Raw genomic sequence first — 22,049 nt, 5'->3', positions numbered from 1 at the left:
GAAGGAAGGAGAGTGGGATGGAGAGAAGGAAAGAGAGTGGGATGGAGAGAAGGAAGGAGTGTGGGATGGGGAGAAGGAAGGAGAGTGGGATGGGGAGAAGGAAGGAGAGTGGGATGGGGAGAAGGAAGGAGAGTGGGATGGGGAGAAGGAAGGAGAGTGGGATGGGGAGAAGGAAGGAGAGTGGGATGGAGAGAAGGAAGGAGAGTGGGATGGAGAGAAGGAAGGAGTGTGGGATGGGGAGAAGGAAGGAGAGTGGGATGGAGAGAAGGAAGGAGAGTGGGATGGAGAGAAGGAAGGAGTGTGGGATGGGGAGAAGGAAGAAGGGGTAGTAGATTGTAGGAAAGGATTAGGAAAATGAAAGGTAGGGATGAGATACATAGGGAAGACGGGTGAGCTTGCGAGGGTAGATCGTGAGAACAATATTGTTTCTGTACAGGTACACACGAGTACAATTATCATATATAGTGTGAATTAACCAGATTATTATTATTATAATCAAGGGGGAAGCGCTAAACCCGGAGGATTATACAGCGCCTGGGGGGGGGGGATGTGGAAGGCATTCAGGCTTAATTCGGGGAACTGGAGCACAGATCCAATTCCCTAAATCAAGAGCCCCTCACCAACATCAAGGAACCTTCCTTGAGGGGTGAATTAACCAGAATAACCCAAAAAAAAGTCAGACTGACTTATTTCCATTGGAACTCTTGACGGATTAGAGAGATTGTGAAAAGGCTCTACTACCCTCACCTGCCTCGAATCAAACCTCTTTGATTTTCAGGGTTTGCCACATTCACATGAAAATAATTATAATAATTTTTATTATCCCTGCTCATTATAGTATATGGTAACCACAATACCGCTTTTAGATTTTATCAACACTTCGTTTGTTCTGCCTTGTTTGATCTGTTAAGGATCAAGGACAAGTTGGGGCCCCGCCGCCTTGTACCAGCAACTTGTTTGAAGATGGCGACGAGCAGTTACAGATAAGTTGGGCCGTTTTAAGTCTCCAGCGGGAAGTTGGTTGACTTAGGTGAATATTATTATTATTAAGGGGAAGCGCTAAACCCGTAGGATTATACAGCGCCTATGGGGGGGGGGGTGTGATGTAGTCCAGCTGGACTACACAAGCCCAGCTGGACTACATCACAGGGGGATGTGGAAGGTATTCAGGCTTAATTCAGGGAACTGGAGCACATACCCAATTCCCTAGATCAAGAGCCCCTCACCAGCATCAAGGAACCTTCCTTGAGGGGACTTAAGTGAATAAATCTCACAGCAGGTGATGTTGGGGGTGTAAGGGGGAAGGGAAGTGAGGGGAGAGGGACACACAGATACACGAAGGACAGACTTGCAGACACACCGGGACACGTGCGCAGGTAGCGTATATTAAATTATCTTGAGGTGATTTATCAAGGGAGGACACAGCGGCAGCGGCTTGTTGTATGTATTATGGCTGTCAACCCTTCGTCTCTCCTGGACACAGTGTTGCTTCAAGTATTTATTTACAATTATTTTCGTATATGGTTGTGTGTGTGTGTGTTATATATTAGTTTAATATGTTTATTATGCACCCCATACCCATCCTGTGGGCGGTAGTCAAAAGATTACAGAGGTACATAATGGGTCCAGGGACTGGGCCTCAAAGTTTTGATAGCTGAGCAAGCTACAGAGGCAATGAACTCACAATTTACAAAGGTAATGAACTCACAATTTACAAAGGTAATGAACTCCAGGTAGGTCTAGTCACAATCATTACAAGTTACAAAGGTATTTACAGATTACAGAGGTACACAATGGGTCCAGGGACCGGGCTCCAAAGTTTTGATGGCTGAACTAGGTACAAGGTAATGAACTCACAAGTTACAAAGGTAATGAACTCACAAGTTACAAAGGTAATGAATACTGTAAGAATGGTTACTTACGTTTATACATGGCTGCAATCATGAACAAATTTTAGAGTAATGAGCAATTCACACTTCCACACCCGGTCACAACTGTAGTGAGTTATTGGTGCAAATGTTGATTGCTGAGTCTCTCTCTCTCTCACACACACACACACACACACACACACACATACAAATTCATACACACACACACATAAACACACACACACACACACACACACAAACTCATACACACACGCACACACACTCATACTCACACACACTCATACACACACTCACACTCATACACACACACACTCATACTCACACACACACACACACACACACACACACACACACACACACACACACACACACACACACATGCACACATGTGGTAATGCTTTATTTACAGCTAGCAAAGTCAGGGTATTTCTCCAGAATGGTCTGTAATATACCACTGTGGATAAAATACTTAGCCATTTCTTGAACACTTCTGAGTGAGTTGTTTGTGTGTGTACTCACCTAATTGTGGTTGCACGGGTAGTCATAGCTCCTGGCCCCGCCTCTTCATTGGTCGAAACTAGGTCTACTCCCTGTTCCAAGAGCTTTATAGTACCTCTTCTTAAAGCTGTGTGTGGATCCTGTGAGACAGAGAGAGAGACAGACTGTCTTTGTCCAGTCTTTTGACCAAAAAAATATTTTTATCTTTTCTGAACTTGACGTAAAATCTTTTCTTCTTTATCCTTTATTTTCTTCACTTATTCCCTGTTTCTTCAGTCTTGTGTGTGTCATTAAGCACATTAAACAATAGTTGTCTGTTTTCTAATTACTGAACCTTAAACACTGACTAGCTTTGCCTTTCCTCTTTACTTACATGGAACCTTTCTATTATTAAAGTCTTCAATTTGTACCACTGCTCGTAATATCCTGTGTTTTATTATTAAAAAAGTATAATATTAAAGACACTTGTTGAGAAAAATAACATTTTTAATTTAGTTTACCACATATTTCGTTTTCTCTCATTTCAGTTCCATTTTCTTTCGAGATTTTCAGTGGGAAACTTAAATATTTTTTTTACTGTGAGAGTTTTGTGTGTACTCACCTATTTGTACTCACCTATTTGTGGTTGCAGGGGTCGATTCACAGCTCCTGGCCCCGCCTCTTCGCTGATTGCTACTAGGTCCTCTCTCTCCCTGCCCCATGAGCTCTATCATACCTCGCCTTAAAACTATGTATGGTTCCTGCCTCCACCACATCACTTTCTAGGCTATTCCATGGCCTGACTACTCTATGACTGAAGAAATACTTCCTAACATCCCTTTGATTCATCTGAGTCTTCAACTTCCAATTGTGACCTCTTGTGTCTGTGTCCCATCTCTGGAACATCCCGTCTTTGTCCACCTCGTCTATTCCGCGCAGTATTTTATATGTCGTTATCATGTCTCCCCTGACCCTCCTGGCCTACAGTGTCGTCAGGCCGATTTCCCTCAACCTTTCTTCATAGGACAATCCCCGTAGCTCTGGGACTAGTCTTGTTGCAAACCTTTGCACTTTCTCTAATTTCTTGACGTGCTTGACTAGGTGTGGATTCCAAACTGGTGCTGCATACTCCAGTATGGGCCTGACGTAGATGGTGTACAGAGTCTTAAACGAATCCTTACTGAGGTATCGGAACGCTATCCGTAGGTTTGCCAGGCGCCCGTATGCTGCAGCAGTTATCTGATTGATGTGCGCCTCAGGAGATATGCTCGGTGTTATACTCACCCCCAGATCTTTTTCCTTGAGTGAGGTTTGCAGTCTTTGGCCATCTAAACTATATTGTGTCTGCGGTCTTCTTTGCCCTTCCCCAATCTTCATGACTTTGCATTTGGCAGGGTTAAATTCAAGGAGCCAGTTGCTGGACCAGGCTTGTAGCCTGTCCAGGTCTCTTTGTAGTCCTGCCTGATCCTCGTCCGATTCGATTCTTCTCATTAACTTCACATCGTCTGCAAACAAGGACACTTCTGAGTCTATCCCTTCCGTATGTGTGTGTGTGTGTGTGTGTGTGTGTGTACTCACCTATTTGTGGTTGCAGGGGTCGAGTCTTAGCTCCTGGCCCCGCCTCTTCACCGGTGCTACTGGGCCCTCTCTCTCCCCGCTCCATGAGCTTTATCAAACTTTGTCTTAAAACTGTGTATGGTTCCTGCCTCCACTACGTCATTTTCTAGGCTATTCCACTGCCTTACAACTCTATGACTGAAGAAATACTTCCTAATATCTCTCTGACTCATTTGTGTCTTCAACTTCCAATTGTGGCCTCTTGTTTCTGTGTCCCCTCCCTGGAACATCCTGTCTTTGTCCACCTTGTCTATTCCACGCAGTATTTTATATGTCGTTATCATGTCTCCCCTGACCCTCCTGTCCTCCAATGTCGTCAGGCCGATTTCCCTTAATCTTTCTTCATAGGACATTCCCCTTAGCTCTGGAACTAACCTTGTGGCAAACCTTTGTGTGTGTGTGTGTGTACTCACCTATTTGTACTCACCTATTTGTGGTTGCAGGGGTCGAGTCCTAGCTCCTGGCCCCGCCTCTTCACCGGTTGCTACTAGACCCTCTCTCTCCCCGCTCCATGAGCTTTATCAAACCTCGTCTTAAAACTGTGTATGGTTCCTGCCTCCACTACGTCATTTTCTAGGCTATTCCACTGCCTTACAACTCTATGACTGAAGAAATACTTCCTACTATCTCTCTGACTCATTTGTGTCTTCAACTTCCAATTGTGGCCTCTTGTTTCTGTGTCCCCTCCCTGGAACATCCTGTCTTTGTCCACCTTGTCTATTCCACGCAGTATTTTATATGTCGTTATCATGTCTCCCCTGACCCTCCTGTCCTCCAGTGTCGTCAGGCCGATTTCCCTTAATCTTTCTTCATAGGACATTCCCCTTAGCTCTGGAACTAACCTTGTTGCAAACCTTTGTACTTTCTCTAGTTTCTTGACGTGCTTTATCAAGTGTGTGTGTGTGTGTGTGTGTGTGTTTTGAAAATCGTGTAAACAGTTAGGGTAATATTATTTTTCTTGTTGCAGTACCCGGCTCACCTGGCAGCGGCAGCGCGGCGCCAGGCGGGTCAGCAGGATCAAGAGGAGCCCGCGAGGTCGCCCACGATGGACGCCCTCACGCCCCCGCCCCAGCCGGGATCTGAAGGCGCCCGCACCTACACCCTCACTGAGGCTTCGGACGACCTACACCAGTGCCACGCCCACGATACCCCACACGCCGCCCACGACTCCCCACACCCTTCCCACGACACGCCACACCCCGCCCACAACACGCACTCTCTCCCCGCCCACGACACATACTCACTCCCCACCTACGACACCCACTCACTCCCCACCCACAACACCCATTCACTCCCCGCCCACGACGCCTACTCACTCCTCAGCCCAAAACTCACCGTACTGCTCAAGCCTTGCAAGGTTGGTATTGTAAAAAATAATACATTAACAACAGGTGTAGTAGTTCACTATCACAGCAGGTGTAGTAGTCCACTATCACAGCAGGTGTAGTAGTTCACTATCACAGCAGGTGTAGTAGTTCACTATCACAGCAGGTGTAGTAGTCCACTATCACAGCAGGTGTAGTAGTCCACTATCACAGCAGGTGTAGTAGTTCACTATCACAGCAGGTGTAGTAGTTCACTATCACAGCAGGTGTAGTAGTCCACTATCACAGCAGGTGTAGTAGTTCACTATCACAGCAGGTGTAGTAGTTCACTATCACAGCAGGTGTAGTAGTTCACTATCACAGCAGGTGTAGTAGTTCACTATCACAGCAGGTGTAGTAGTTCACTATCACAGCAGGTGTAGTGGTCCACTATCACAGCAGGTGTAGTAGTTCACTATCACAGCAGGTGTAGTAGTTCACTATCACAGCAGGTGTAGTAGTCCACTATCACAGCAGGTGTAGTAGTCCACTATCACAGCAGGTGTAGTAGTCCACTATCACAGCAGGTGTAGTAGTTCACTATCACAGCAGGTGTAGTAGTTCACTATCACAGCAGGTGTAGTAGTCCACTATCACAGCAGGTGTAGTAGTTCACTATCACAGCAGGTGTAGTGGTCCACTATCACAGCAGGTGTAGTAGTCCACTATCACAGCAGGTGTAGTAGTTCACTATCACAGCAGGTGTAGTAGTTCACTATCACAGCAGGTGTAGTAGTCCACTATCACAGCAGGTGTAGTAGTTCACTATCACAGCAGGTGTAGTAGTTCACTATCACAGCAGGTGTAGTAGTTCACTATCACAGCAGGTGTAGTAGTTCACTATCACAGCAGGTGTAGTGGTCCACTATCACAGCAGGTGTAGTAGTTCACTATCACAGCAGGTGTAGTAGTTCACTATCACAGCAGGTGTAGTAGTTCACTATCACAGCAGGTGTAGTAGTTCACTATCACAGCAGGTGTAGTAGTTCACTATCACAGCAGGTGTAGTGGTCCACTATCACAGCAGGTGTAGTAGTTCACTATCACAGCAGGTGTAGTAGTTCACTATCACAGCAGGTGTAGTGGTCCACTATCACAGCAGGTGTAGTAGTTCACTATCACAGCAGGTGTAGTAGTTCACTATCACAGCAGGTGTAGTAGTTCACTATCACAGCAGGTGTAGTAGTTCACTATCACAGCAGGTGTAGTAGTTCACTATCACAGCAGGTGTAGTGGTCCACTATCACAGCAGGTGTAGTAGTCCACTATCACAGCAGGTGTAGTAGTTCACTATCACAGCAGGTGTAGTGGTCCACTATCACAGCAGGTGTAGTAGTCCACTATCACAGCAGGTGTAGTAGTTCACTATCACAGCAGGTGTAGTGGTCCACTATCACAGCAGGTGTAGTAGTCCACTATCACAGCAGGTGTAGTGGTCCACTATCACAGCAGGTGTAGTGGTCCACTATCACAGCAGGTGTAGTAGTCCACTATCACAGCAGGTGTAGTAGTTCACTATCACAGCAGGTGTAGTGGTCCACTATCACAGCAGGTGTAGTAGTCCACTATCACAGCAGGTGTAGTAGTTCACTATCACAGCAGGTGTAGTAGTTCACTATCACAGCAGGTGTAGTGGTCCACTATCACAGCAGGTGTAGTAGTTCACTATCACAGCAGGTGTAGTGGTCCACTATCACAGCAGGTGTAGTGGTCCACTATCACAGCAGGTGTAGTAGTCCACTATCACAGCAGGTGTAGTAGTTCACTATCACAGCAGGTGTAGTAGTTCACTATCACAGCAGGTGTAGTAGTTCACTATCACAGCAGGTGTAGTAGTTCACTATCACAGCAGGTGTAGTGGTCCACTATCACAGCAGGTGTAGTAGTTCACTATCACAGCAGGTGTAGTAGTCCACTATCACAGCAGGTGTAGTAGTTCACTATCACAGCAGGTGTAGTAGTCCACTATCACAGCAGGTGTAGTAGTTCACTATCACAGCAGGTGTAGTGGTCCACTATCACAGCAGGTGTAGTGGTCCACTATCACAGCAGGTGTAGTAGTCCACTATCACAGCAGGTGTAGTAGTTCACTATCACAGCAGGTGTAGTAGTCCACTATCACAGCAGGTGTAGTAGTTCACTATCACAGCAGGTGTAGTAGTTCACTATCACAGCAGGTGTAGTAGTTCACTATCACAGCAGGTGTAGTAGTTCACTATCACAGCAGGTGTAGTAGTCCACTATCACAGCAGGTGTAGTAGTTCACTATCACAGCAGGTGTAGTGGTCCACTATCACAGCAGGTGTAGTGGTCCACTATCACAGCAGGTGTAGTAGTTCACTATCACAGCAGGTGTAGTGGTCCACTATCACAGCAGGTGTAGTGGTCCACTATCACAGCAGGTGTAGTAGTTCACTATCACAGCAGGTGTAGTAGTTCACTATCACAGCAGGTGTAGTAGTTCACTATCACAGCAGGTGTAGTAGTTCACTATCACAGCAGGTGTAGTAGTTCACTATCACAGCAGGTGTAGTGGTCCACTATCACAGCAGGTGTAGTAGTTCACTATCACAGCAGGTGTAGTGGTCCACTATCACAGCAGGTGTAGTGGTCCACTATCACAGCAGGTGTAGTAGTCCACTATCACAGCAGGTGTAGTAGTTCACTATCACAGCAGGTGTAGTGGTCCACTATCACAGCAGGTGTAGTGGTCCACTATCACAGCAGGTGTAGTAGTTCACTATCACAGCAGGTGTAGTGGTCCACTATCACAGCAGGTGTAGTGGTCCACTATCACAGCAGGTGTAGTAGTTCACTATCACAGCAGGTGTAGTAGTTCACTATCACAGCAGGTGTAGTAGTTCACTATCACAGCAGGTGTAGTAGTTCACTATCACAGCAGGTGTAGTAGTCCACTATCACAGCAGGTGTAGTAGTTCACTATCACAGCAGGTGTAGTAGTCCACTATCACAGCAGGTGTAGTGGTCCACTATCACAGCAGGTGTAGTAGTTCACTATCACAGCAGGTGTAGTGGTCCACTATCACAGCAGGTGTAGTAGTTCACTATCACAGCAGGTGTAGTAGTTCACTATCACAGCAGGTGTAGTAGTTCACTATCACAGCAGGTGTAGTAGTTCACTATCACAGCAGGTGTAGTAGTTCACTATCACAGCAGGTGTAGTAGTTCACTATCACAGCAGGTGTAGTAGTCCACTATCACAGCAGGTGTAGTAGTTCACTATCACAGCAGGTGTAGTGGTCCACTATCACAGCAGGTGTAGTAGTTCACTATCACAGCAGGTGTAGTAGTTCACTATCACAGCAGGTGTAGTAGTTCACTATCACAGCAGGTGTAGTAGTTCACTATCACAGCAGGTGTAGTAGTTCACTATCACAGCAGGTGTAGTAGTTCACTATCACAGCAGGTGTAGTAGTTCACTATCACAGCAGGTGTAGTAGTCCACTATCACAGCAGGTGTAGTAGTTCACTATCACAGCAGGTGTAGTGGTCCACTATCACAGCAGGTGTAGTAGTTCACTATCACAGCAGGTGTAGTAGTTCACTATCACAGCAGGTGTAGTAGTTCACTATCACAGCAGGTGTAGTAGTTCACTATCACAGCAGGTGTAGTAGTTCACTATCACAGCAGGTGTAGTAGTCCACTATCACAGCAGGTGTAGTGGTCCACTATCACAGCAGGTGTAGTGGTCCACTATCACAGCAGGTGTAGTGGTCCACTATCACAGCAGGTGTAGTGGTCCACTATCACAGCAGGGGTAGTGGTCCACTATCACAGCAGGTGTAGTAGTTCACTATCACAGCAGGTGTAGTAGTTCACTATCACAGCAGGTGTAGTAGTCCACTATCACAGCAGGTGTAGTGGTCCACTATCACAGCAGGTGTAGTGGTCCACTATCACAGCAGGTGTAGTGGTCCACTATCACAGCAGGTGTAGTAGTTCACTATCACAGCAGGTGTAGTGGTCCACTATCACAGCAGGTGTAGTGGTCCACTATCACAGCAGGTGTAGTAGTTCACTATCACAGCAGGTGTAGTAGTTCACTATCACAGCAGGTGTAGTAGTTCACTATCACAGCAGGTGTAGTAGTTCACTATCACAGCAGGTGTAGTAGTTCACTATCACAGCAGGTGTAGTAGTTCACTATCACAGCAGGTGTAGTAGTTCACTATCACAGCAGGTGTAGTGGTCCACTATCACAGCAGGTGTAGTGGTCCACTATCACAGCAGGTGTAGTAGTTCACTATCACAGCAGGTGTAGTAGTTCACTATCACAGCAGGTGTAGTAGTTCACTATCACAGCAGGTGTAGTAGTTCACTATCACAGCAGGTGTAGTAGTTCACTATCACAGCAGGTGTAGTAGTTCACTATCACAGCAGGTGTAGTAGTTCACTATCACAGCAGGTGTAGTGGTCCACTATCACAGCAGGTGTAGTAGTTCACTATCACAGCAGGTGTAGTGGTCCACTATCACAGCAGGTGTAGTAGTTCACTATCACAGCAGGTGTAGTAGTTCACTATCACAGCAGGTGTAGTAGTTCACTATCACAGCAGGTGTAGTAGTTCACTATCACAGCAGGTGTAGTAGTTCACTATCACAGCAGGTGTAGTAGTTCACTATCACAGCAGGTGTAGTAGTTCACTATCACAGCAGGTGTAGTAGTTCACTATCACAGCAGGTGTAGTAGTTCACTATCACAGCAGGTGTAGTAGTTCACTGTCACAGCAGGTGTAGTGGTCCACTATCACAGCAGGTGTAGTAGTTCACTGTCACAGCAGGTGTAGTAGTCCACTATCACAGCAGGTGTAGTAGTCCACTATCACAGCAGGTGTAGTGGTCCACTATCACAGCAGGTGTAGTAGTTCACTATCACAGCAGGTGTAGTAGTCCACTATCACAGCAGGTGTAGTAGTCCACTATCACAGCAGGTGTAGTGGTCCACTATCACAGCAGGTGTAGTGGTCCACTATCACAGCAGGTGTAGTGGTCCACTATCACAGCAGGTGTAGTGGTCCACTATCACAGCAGGTGTAGTGGTCCACTATCACAGCAGGTGTAGTGGTCCACTATCACAGCAGGTGTAGTGGTCCACTATCACAGCAGGTGTAGTGGTCCACTATCACAGCAGGTGTAGTGGTCCACTATCACAGCAGGTGTAGTGGTCCACTATCACAGCAGGTGTAGTGGTCCACTATCACAGCAGGTGTAGTGGTCCACTATCACAGCAGGTGTAGTGGTCCACTATCACAGCAGGTGTGATGTACCACTAACCTGACGTCCACTCTGCTTCAGGGGGACTCACAAACAGCCGAAGTCGAGGCTGAGGAGGATCGCCTGTCTTCAGGTACTTACAGCGTCCCTCCTTCCTCCGTGCCTACCACCCCACTGCCCCGCACACCTGCTGCCCCGTCTAGCACCTGCCCCGTGCACCCCACTCATACAGCCTCCCTGACAGGGGGCTCCAGCTCTAGGTCCCCTGCGTCAGACTCACAGCTACTGCATTGTGGTATTTGTACACGTCGCTACTCCAACCCCAAGGTAAGGATATATTATTATTATTATTATTATTATTATTATTATTATTATTATTATTATTAAGAGCAAGCAAGGAGAGTGTCCCTGATTTTTGCACAGTTGAGTTACTTAGCTATTTAACTTTAAGGTTATAATCATGGCTGATGTCTACTGTATCTTACAGTAGACATTAGTCTACATATTACAAAGACCCCAATAAAATTTAAGTAACTTTGACGTTTTTTAGGGTATCGTGCGTAACTTAGACAAGTTACGATGGGTAACTAAAGTATAATGATCATTTGTCAATACTCAGTAATAACGCGCATGGGGACAGACAAGATTAATTAATCTGTGTGTTTCGATCCCCTTCTGGGATCCTCTTCATTCGTGGGTTCTTATTGAGCACATATTACTATGTATGGTAATTGTACTAACGTGGAGCTGTGCTGAAACTAAGGAAGGTGTGAGTAGTGATGGTAGTGAGTAGTGATGGTAGTGAGTAGTGATGGTAGTGAGTAGTGATGGTAGTGAGTAGTGATGGTAGTAGTGTGAGTAGTGATGGTAGTGAGTAGTGATGGTAGTAGTGTGAGTAGTGATGGTAGTGAGTAGTGATGGTAGTAGTGTGAGTAGTGATGGTAGTGAGTAGTGATGGTAGTAGTGTGAGTAGTGATGGTAGTGAGTAGTGATGGTAGTAGTGTGAGTAGTGATGGTAGTGAGTAGTGATGGTAGTGAGTAGTGATGGTAGTAGTGTGAGTAGTGATGGTAGTGAGTAGTGATGGTAGTGAGTAGTGATGGTAGTGAGTAGTGATGGTAGTAGTGATGGTGAGTGTTTGTCGGGGTCTGTAGTGCCATTGTATCAGCATCCAACACTCTTTACTCTGAATAATAATGACGTTAGTAATATAGTTTCCATGGGTAAGTGGAGAAGACTCCTTCCTCCGTAATCCATGCGTGTCGTAAGAGGCGACTAAAATGCCGGGAGCAAGAGGCTAGTAACCCCCTTGTCCTGTATATGTTTCTAAATTTAAAAAGAGGAACTTTAGTTTTTCTGTTTAGGTCACCCTACCTCGGTGGGATACCGCCAGTACCTTAAATAATAATTATGATTTAAATATAGAGCTGCAAATAAATAACAAAAAGGCACAATACCGTGACTGGAACGATACACAAATAACCCGCACATAAAAGAGAGAAGCTTACGACGACGTTTCGGTCCGACTTGGACCATTGACAAAGTCACACTAACAGAGGTGGAGCAGGACGGCTATATATAGGCGAAACGTCTACGGTGGGGATGCCCGGGTGTTGTGCATGTGTCATTTCATCCTGTCGGTATTATATACAATTCTTGTACTACTACTACTACTACTACTACTACTACTACTACTACTACTACTACTACTACTACTACTACTACCACCTCCACCTCTTCCTGCCTATATATAGCCGTCCTGCTCCACCTCTGTTAGTGTGACTTTGTCAATGGTCCAAGTCGGACCGAAACGTCGTCGTAAGCTTCTGTTTTATGTGCGGGTTATTTGTGTATAGAGCTGCAAAGTTGTGTGAGAAAATGATTATAGACTATAAATTTGAATTTTTAAGTCGGGGGGGGGGGGATAAGCGGCATTAAAGTCACATTTACACTCATAGGCAGGACTGGATGTGACTCCTGTGGGTTTACCGTTAAGTTTTGATAGTAATAATGTAGCCAGGGTTGGTGGGCCGCATTACTCAAACTAGACGACCTGTGTTACAGGTGGTGACGAGACTTATTTTGTATTGGCTCAAGTGTTTCTTGCTTCTGTTCGAGGTGAAGTCAACGAGAGTGTTGCGCCTCGAGTATTGTGTTTCTCTCCGAGTGAAGGGCTTAGTGGAGGTGGGTTAGCGAGGGTTTGGGTAGGAGGGAAGGTAGAGTGCACACACACACACACTTGGACCAATCATTGTCTTGGTTCGTTAATGGAATCACTTGCTGAAGACGGAGTGTGTAACCGTACTACATGTGAGCAAGACTTGCTTGCCCACATGTGTGACAGAAACATTGTACAGATCAGATTGTTTATTAAAAGCAACTTTCGTTGAATACCTCGTTATCATGTCGGCGCGGTAGTCATGAATCCCTTGTATAGAGCGAAACATGATAGATAAATACAGTTTCTGAACATGATGGTTAGGTAATATTCGTCAGGAAACAGTGTTTTCTGACTTAGTCATATGATGACCCACAGCTGGAGCTTTTGGTCATTTGACCGAGGCCTTCCACTGGCTAACCCTTGCACCTCTTTAAAAATTAATGGATATAATTGTAATCTTGGTTCCTTATGTCTTTCTACAATGTTCACTGAACATACTGGTGATGGCTGACCGCTCTAACAAGTCGTACTATATACTCTGACAGTTTTTTTATCAGTATATTGGATGTGTTTAGGGGTCAGAGAAGTCCTGCAAGAACACCATGTACTCTGGCGCTGCATACAGGCACTCTTATTCCGTCACTGCCTGCAGGCACTCTTGCTAAGTCACTGCCTGAATGCATTCTTGCTAAGTCACTGCCTGCAGGCACTCTTGCTAAGTCACTGCCTGAATGAATTCTTGCTAAGTCACTGCCTGCAGGCACTCTTGCTAAGTCACTGCCTGCAGGCACTCTTGCTAAGTCACTGCCTGCAGGCACTCTTGCTAAGTCACTGCCTGCAGACACTCTTGCTAAGTCACTGCCTGCAGGCATTCTTGCTAAGTCACTGCCTGCAGACATTCTTGCTAAGTCACTGCTTGCAGGCACTCTTGCTAAGTCACTGCCTGCAGGCACTTGCTAAGTCACTGCCTGCAGGCACTCTTGCTAAGTCACTGCCTGCAGGCACTCTTGCTAAGTCACTGCCTGCAGGCATTCTTGCTAAGTCACTGCCTGCAGACATTCTTGCTAAGTCACTGCTTGCAGGCACTCTTGCTAAGTCACTGCCTGCAGGCACTTGCTAAGTCACTGCCTGCAGGCACTCTTGCTAAGTCACTGCCTGCAGGCACTCTTGCTAAGTCACTGCCTGCAGGCACTCTTGCTAAGTCACTGCTTGCAGGCACTCTTGCTAAGTCACTGCTTGCAGGCACTCTTGCTAAGTCACTGCCTGCAGGCACTTGCTAAGTCACTGCCTGCAGGCACTCTTGCTAAGTCACTGCCTGCAGGCACTTGCTAAGTCACTGCCTGCAGGCACTCTTGCTAAGTCACTGCCCCTGCAGGCACTCTTGCTAAGTCACTGCCTGCAGGCACTCTTGCTAAGTCACTGCCCCTGCAGGCACTCTTGCTAAGTCACTGCCTGCAGGCATTCTTGCTAAGTCACTGCCTGCAGGCACTCGGTAAGTCACTGCCTGCAGGCACTCTTGCTAAGTCACTGCCTGCAGGCACTCGCTAAGTCACTGCCTGCAGGCACTCTTGCTAAGTCACTGCCTGCAGGCACTTGCTAAGTCACTGCCTGCAGGCACTTGCTAAGTCACTGCCTGCAGGCACTTGCTAAGTCACTGCCTGCAGGAACTTGCTAAGTCACTGCCTGCAGGCACTTGCTAAGTCACTGCCTGCAGGAACTTGCTAAGTCACTGCCTGCAGGCACTTGCTAAGTCACTGCCTGCAGGCACTCTTGCTAAGTCACTGCCTGCAGGCACTCGCTAAGTCACTGCCTGCAGGCACTCTTGCTAAGTCACTGCCTGCAGGCACTTGCTAAGTCACTGCCTGCAGGCAATTGCTAAGTCACTGCCTGCAGGCACTTGCTAAGTCACTGCCTGCAGGCACTTGCTAAGTCACTGCCTGCAGGCACTTGCTAAGTCACTGCCTGCAGGAACTTGCTAAGTCACTGCCTGCAGGAACTTGCTAAGTCACTGCCTGCAGGCACTTGCTAAGTCACTGCCTGCAGGCACTTGCTAAGTCACTGCCTGCAGGCACTTGCTAAGTCACTGCCTGCAGGCACTTGCTAAGTCACTGCCTGCAGGCACTTGCTAAGTCACTGCCTGCAGGAACTTGCTAAGTCACTGCCTGCAGGCACTTGCTAAGTCACTGCCTGCAGGCACTTGCTAAGTCACTGCCTGCAGGAACTTGCTAAGTCACTGCCTGCAGGCACTTGCTAAGTCACTGCCTGCAGGCACTTGCTAAGTCACTGCCTGCAGGCACTTGCTAAGTCACTGCCTGCAGGCACTTGCTAAGTCACTGCCTGCAGGCACTTGCTAAGTCACTGCCTGCAGGCACTTGCTAAGTCACTGCCTGCAGGAACTTGCTAAGTCACTGCCTGCAGGCACTTGCTAAGTCACTGCCTGCAGGCACTTGCTAAGTCACTGCCTGCAGGAACTTGCTAAGTCACTGCCTGCAGGCACTTGCTAAGTCACTGCCTGCAGGCACTTGCTAAGTCACTGCCTGCAGGCACTTGCTAAGTCACTGCCTGCAGGCACTTGCTAAGTCACTGCCTGCAGGCACTTGCTAAGTCACTGCCTGCAGGAACTTGCTAAGTCACTGCCTGCAGGCACTTGCTAAGTCACTGCCTGCAGGCACTTGCTAAGTCACTGCCTGCAGGCACTTGCTAAGTCACTGCCTGCAGGCACTTGCTAAGTCACTGCCTGCAGGCACTTGCTAAGTCACTGCCTGCAGGCACTTGCTAAGTCACTGCCTGCAGGCACTTGCTAAGTCACTGCCTGCAGGCACTTGCTAAGTCACTGCCTGCAGGCACTTGCTAAGTCACTGCCTGCAGGCACTTGCTAAGTCACTGCCTGCAGGCACTTGCTAAGTCACTGCCTGCAGGCACTTGCTAAGTCACTGCCTGCAGGCACTTGCTAAGTCACTGCCTGCAGGCACTTGCTAAGTCACTGCCTGCAGGCACTTGCTAAGTCACTGCCTGCAGGCACTTGCTAAGTCACTGCCTGCAGGCACTTGCTAAGTCACTGCCTGCAGGCACTTGCTAAGTCACTGCCTGCAGGCACTTGCTAAGTCACTGCCTGCAGGCACTTGCTAAGTCACTGCCTGCAGGCACTTGCTAAGTCACTGCCTGCAGGCACTTGCTAAGTCACTGCCTGCAGGCACTTGCTAAGTCACTGCCTGCAGGCACTTGCTAAGTCACTGCCTGCAGGAACTTGCTAAGTCACTGCCTGCAGGCACTTGCTAAGTCACTGCCTGCAGGCACTTGCTAAGTCACTGCCTGCAGGCACTTGCTAAGTCACTGCCTGCAGGCACTTGCTAAGTCACTGCCTGCAGGCACTTGCTAAGTCACTGCCTGCAGGCACTTGCTAAGTCACTGCCTGCAGGCACTTGCTAAGTCACTGCCTGCAGGCACTTGCTAAGTCACTGCCTGCAGGCACTTGCTAAGTCACTGCCTGCAGGCACTTGCTAAGTCACTGCCTGCAGGCACTTGCTAAGTCACTGCCTGCAGGCACTTGCTAAGTCACTGCCTGCAGGCACTTGCTAAGTCACTGCCTGCAGGCACACACATCTCCTTGATACTAATATCTGACCCCCTACCAGAACTACGTTGTGGCTAATATTCGCTTATCTCTACTGGTATCATAATATCTTCACTAGTAACGTGATCTAGGAATGATTATGTGGTGTGACCCCCCTAACAGTGGCCCTGGGCAGGCACCAGGCTAACTTTCAGTGCCCTGAGAGAGACAGTGCTAGCCAGAGGTCGCTCCTCTGGTGCCAGTGGTGGCGATTTTAAAGCGTGTGGGTTAAGTGTCCAACAGCTGATTATTAATGCTTGTAAGGACTGCTTTTGTTATTAAAAGGTTTGGATACACTCAGTGTATGTATACCGTGTTGTGTATGATAGTGTGGGAACACCTTGTTGTGTATGATAGTGTGGGAACACCTTGTTCTGTATGATAGTGTGGGAACACGTAGTGTGATACCTCGTTCTCTATGAGTGTGAGAACACTTGTAGTGTGGTACCCTGTTCTACATGACAGTGTTAGAACGTTTGTTGTGTGGTACCCTGTTCTACATGACAGTGTTAGAACGTTTGTTGTGTGGTACCCTGTTCTACATGACAGTGTTAGAACGTTTGTTGTGTGGTACCCTGTTCTACATGACAGTGTTAGAACGCTTGTAGTGTGGTACCCTGTTCTACATGACAGTGTTAGAACGCTTATAGTGTGGTACCCTGTTCTACATGACAGTGTTAGAACGCTTGTAGTATGGTACCCTGTTCTACATGACAGTGTTAGAACGCTTGTTGTATGGTACCCTGTTCTACATGACAGTGTTAGAACGCTTGTAGTATGGTACCCTGTTCTACATGACAGTGTTAGAACGCTTGTAGTGTGGTACCCTGTTCTACATGACAGTGTTAGAACGCTTGTAGTATGGTACCCTGTTCTACATGACAGTGTTAGAACGCTTGTTGTATGGTACCCTGTTCTACATGACAGTGTTAGAACGTTTGTTGTGTGGTACCCTGTTCTACATGACAGTGTTAGAACGTTTGTTGTGTGGTACCCTGTTCTACATGACAGTGTTAGAACGTTTGTAGTATGGTACCCTGTTCTACATGACAGTGTTAGAACGCTTGTAGTATGGTACCCTGTTCTACATGACAGTGTTAGAACGCTTGTTGTATGGTACCCTGTTCTACATGACAGTGTTAGAACGCTTGTAGTATGGTACCCTGTTCTACATGACAGTGTTAGAACGTTTGTTGTGTGGTACCCTGTTCTACATGAGTGTTAGAACGCTTGTAGTATGGTACCCTGTTCTACATGACAGTGTTAGAACGCTTGTTGTATGGTACCCTGTTCTACATGACAGTGTTAGAACGCTTGTAGTATGGTACCCTGTTCTACATGACAGTGTTAGAACGCTTGTAGTATGGTACCCTGTTCTACATGACAGTGTTAGAACGCTTGTTGTGTGGTACCCTGTTCTACATGACAGTGTTAGAACGCTTGTTGTGTGGTACCCTGTTCTACATGACAGTGTTAGAACGCTTGTAGTATGGTACCCTGTTCTACATGACAGTGTTAGAACGCTTGTTGTGTGGTACCCTGTTCTACATGACAGTGTTAGAACGCTTGTAGTATGGTACCCTGTTCTACATGACAGCTTTAGAACGCTTGTTGTGTGGTACCCTGTTCTACATGACAGTGTTAGAACGCTTGTTGTGTGGTACCCTGTTCTACATGACAGTGTTAGAACGCTTGTTGTGTGGTACCCTGTTCTACATGACAGTGTTAGAACGCTTGTAGTATGGTACCCTGTTCTACATGACAGTGTTAGAACGCTTGTAGTGTGGTACCCTGTTCTACATGACAGTGTTAGAACGCTTGTAGTATGGTACCCTGTTCTACATGACAGTGTTAGAACGCTTGTAGTATGGTACCCTGTTCTACATGACAGTGTTAGAACGCTTGTAGTGTGGTACCCTGTTCTACATGACAGTGTTAGAACGCTTGTTGTGTGGTACCCTGTTCTACATGACAGTGTTAGAACGCTTGTTGTGTGGTACCCTGTTCTACATGACAGTGTTAGAACGCTTGTAGTATGGTACCCTGTTCTACATGACAGTGTTAGAACGCTTGTAGTGTGGTACCCTGTTCTACATGACAGTGTTAGAACACTTGCTGTGTGGTACCCTGTTCTACATGACAGTGTTAGAACGTTTGTTGTGTGGTACCCTGTTCTACATGACAGTGTTAGAACACTTGTAGTGTGGTACCCTGTTCTACATGACAGTGTTTGAACGCTTGTAGTATGGTACCCTGTTCTACATGACAGTGTTAGAACACTTGTAGTGTGGTACCCTGTTCTACATGACAGTGTTAGAACGCTTGTAGTGTGGTACCCTGTTCTACATGACAGTGTTAGAACACTTGTAGTATGGTACCCTGTTCTACATGACAGTGTTAGAACGCTTGTAGTGTGGTACCCTGTTCTACATGACAGTGTTAGAACGCTTGTTGTGTGGTACCCTGTTCTACATGACAGTGTTAGAACACTTGCTGTGTGGTACCCTGTTCTACATGACAGTGTTAGAACGCTTGCTGTGTGGTACCCTGTTCTACATGACAGTGTTAGAACGCTTGTAGTGTGGTACCCTGTTCTACATGACAGTGTTAGAACGCTTATAGTGTGGTACCCTGTTCTACATGACAGTGTTAGAACGCTTGAAGTGTGGTACCCTGTTCTACATGACAGTGTTAGAACGCTTATAGTGTGGTACCCTGTTCTACATGACAGTGTTAGAACGCTTGTTGTGTGGTACCCTGTTCTACATGACAGTGTTAGAACGCTTATAGTGTGGTACCCTGTTCTACATGACAGTGTTAGAACGCTTATAGTGTGGTACCCTGTTCTACATGACAGTGTTAGAACGCTTATAGTGTGGTACCCTGTTCTACATGACAGTGTTAGAACGCTTGTAGTGTGGTACCCTGTTCTACATGACAGTGTTAGAACACTTGTGGTACCCTGTTCTACATGACAGTGTTAGAACACTTGTAGTGTGGTACCCTGTTCTACATGACAGTGTTAGAACGCTTATAGTGTGGTACCCTGTTCTACATGACAGTGTTAGAACGCTTGTAGTGTGGTACCCTGTTCTACATGACAGTGTTAGAACACTTGTAGTGTGGTACCCTGTTCTACATGACAGTGTTAGAACGCTTATAGTGTGGTACCCTGTTCTACATGACAGTGTTAGAACGCTTGTAGTGTGGTACCCTGTTCTACATGATTAGTGTGGCTCTGTCCTATTTTGTATATTTACATTGTGTAAACACCTATACTGTGCTGCTACCTTATTCTATATACAAGGAGAGAACACCCGTAGTGTACTGCTGCCATATTCTGTTGAGAACTGCACTACATTAACAAAACTAGATATGTTAACGTCATATTGCGTCACAGAGGATGGGTTGCATACACGAGGTAATGCAGTGTGTCAGGCTGAGCTGGAAGATTTCAGCACTGAGATGGTGACACTATCAAACATTCCACTATGTGACTATGCATCCCGCCTTCGATATTTGTTATCGTGTGTTTGAAAATGCATGAACCGAGTTTGGGTATGCGTCCTGGGCTGCCAGGCGAGTCTTATATCTTTACGCTGGTGATGTCAAGGCATCTTCATGACTTGATGATGTAACGACGGAAGGTAACGACGGGTGAGCTCGTTTTATACAGTGAAGCGACAACTTCAGGAAACTGGTGTGACCTCATCTCTTACAATGAACGATGACGTTGTAGTAACAGGATCCACAACGAAGGGCATTATGCTAATTTAATGTTAACTGCCTGTTAAGTGGTTGGGTTGTTTGGTGGTAGTTGTGGTAGGCTTGACTACCCCCCCATCAGCTAGTACCCTCCACCAGTATGTGGTAGTTGTGGTAGGCTTAACTACCAGCCCCCAGCAACTACCCTCCACCACTGGGATTGATACGAGGATGGTCTGTTTCCCAGCTTCCCGTGGCTTGGGTTACCATGGAAACACGATCTCTTGGATGACACGTAATGGAGATGCGAATTTTATTCTCGTTGATGTCGCTTAGTAGGTGGAGACCATGAATGATATTGGTCGGGGTGGAGAGGAAAAGTGGGTGTAGGGGTGGGTGAGGGTGTATCGTGTGACAGGGAGGCTAGTACGTATTGTGTGGGAGGGGTAGAAGTGTTTGTAGTATGGGAGAGGGGAAGGCCAGGGTTTACTATGGGAGAGGGGAAGGCCAGGGTTTACTATGGGAGAGGGGAAGGCCAGGGTTTACTATGGGAGAGGGGAAGGCCAGGGTTTACTATGGGAGAGGGGAAGGCCAGGGTTTACTATGGGAGAGGGGAAGGCCAGGGTTTACTATGGGAGAGGGGAAATGAGTGAATCTTGCATCTGGGAGTTACCCAACAAGTACGTGGCAATAAGCTGTACGTTACTCCAGTGTGTGCGTATACGCGCTTGTGAGACGGCGTACTACCCGTGTGTACTCGCCTAATTGTGGTTGCAGGGGTCGATACTCAGCTCCTGGCCCCACCTCTTCACTGATCGCTACTAGGTCCTCTCTCTGCTTCCTGAGCTTTGTCATACCTCGTCTTAAAGCTATGTATTGTTCCTACCTCCACTACATCACTTGCTAGGCTATTCCACTTCCTAACAACTCTGACTAAGAAATACTTCCTAACATCCCTGTGACTCGTCTGAGTCTTCAGCTTCCAATTATGACCCCTTGTTTCTGTGTCCCATCTCTGGAACAATCTGTCTCTGTCCACCTTATCTATTCCACGCAGTATTTTGTATGTCGTTATCATGTCTCCCCTGACCCTTCTGTCCTCCAGTGTCGTCAGTCCGATTTCCCTCGACCTTTCTTCGTAGGACATTCCCCTGAGCTCCGGAACTAGCCTTGTTGCAAACTTTTATACTTTCTCTAATTTCTTGAAGTGCTTGATCAAGTGTGGGTTCCAAACAGGTGCTGCATACTCCAGTATGGGCCTGACGTACACAGTGTCCAGTGTCTTGAACGATTCCTTACTAAGGTATCGGAACGTGTGTGTGTGTGTGTGTGTTGGTGGTGACTGCCTGTGAGTACTCGCCTAATTGTATGTGAGTAGTCGTACTAGTCGTAGTAGTAATAGTAGTAATAGTAGTAATGGTAGTACTTTTGTACACTACACCAAGTACGGATCAGCCGGGCTGTGGCTCGTACGTCGGACTGCGTGCGGCCAGCAGTAACAGCCTAGTTGATCAGGCCCTGATCCATCGGGAGGCCTGGTCGTGGACCGGGCCGCGGGGGCGTTGATCCCCGGAATAACCTCCAGGTAACCTCCAGGTAACCTCACTGACACTGGTTACTGCCACCTTCAACACCACCACCTATACTACCGCCTCATCAGGGTCGTGTTGCATCTTTGGGTCCCAGCTTGACGTCTAAGTTGTGATCTAGCTCCAGATGTGGTATTTTTATGATGGGCTAAACCCCTGTGGATCACTGAACGCAAGTACCGCTGGAGTCTTAATAGCCTCTTACAGAGTAGAGTTTACAAGTTTACTTGTGCTGCTATAGTTTACTGTGTACCCGCAGCACATCCTGTGAGTGGTAGCACAGATCTAGCCGTACCAGGGATCGAACCCTGGATGTCAGTGTGTGAGAGCTGAGTGCACTACCAACCCAGCTACGGGACACCCAATCTTAGTATCAAACTACACTTACCTCCAGTCTTTAA

General features: G+C 47.1%; 1 protein-coding gene across 4 annotated transcripts in view; it reads left to right on the top strand.

Annotated features, from left to right (window-relative positions):
• The window catches only part of LOC128691817 (tripartite motif-containing protein 3), a 440,921-nt gene that overhangs the window by 338,091 nt on the left and 80,781 nt on the right, over positions 1 to 22,049 (top strand). For 3 of the 4 annotated variants that reach the window (XM_070100920.1, XM_070100921.1, XM_070100919.1), the window contains 2 exons: positions 4,951 to 5,340; positions 10,664 to 10,909. In XM_070100920.1, coding sequence (XP_069957021.1) covers positions 5,029 to 5,340; positions 10,664 to 10,909 — 558 coding nt within the window. In that variant the 5' untranslated portion in view covers positions 4,951 to 5,028. Of the gene's footprint in view, positions 1 to 4,950; positions 5,341 to 10,663; positions 10,910 to 16,503; positions 16,614 to 22,049 lie in introns of those variants that run through there. The other variant, XM_053780727.2, reaches the window with a different exon arrangement.

This window comes from Cherax quadricarinatus, chromosome 75 (assembly GCF_038502225.1).
Source record: "Cherax quadricarinatus isolate ZL_2023a chromosome 75, ASM3850222v1, whole genome shotgun sequence".
NCBI lineage: Eukaryota > Metazoa > Arthropoda > Malacostraca > Decapoda > Parastacidae > Cherax > Cherax quadricarinatus.
The sequence above is the reverse complement of the archived record's forward strand: the minus strand, read 5'-3'. Positions and strand labels throughout refer to the sequence as shown.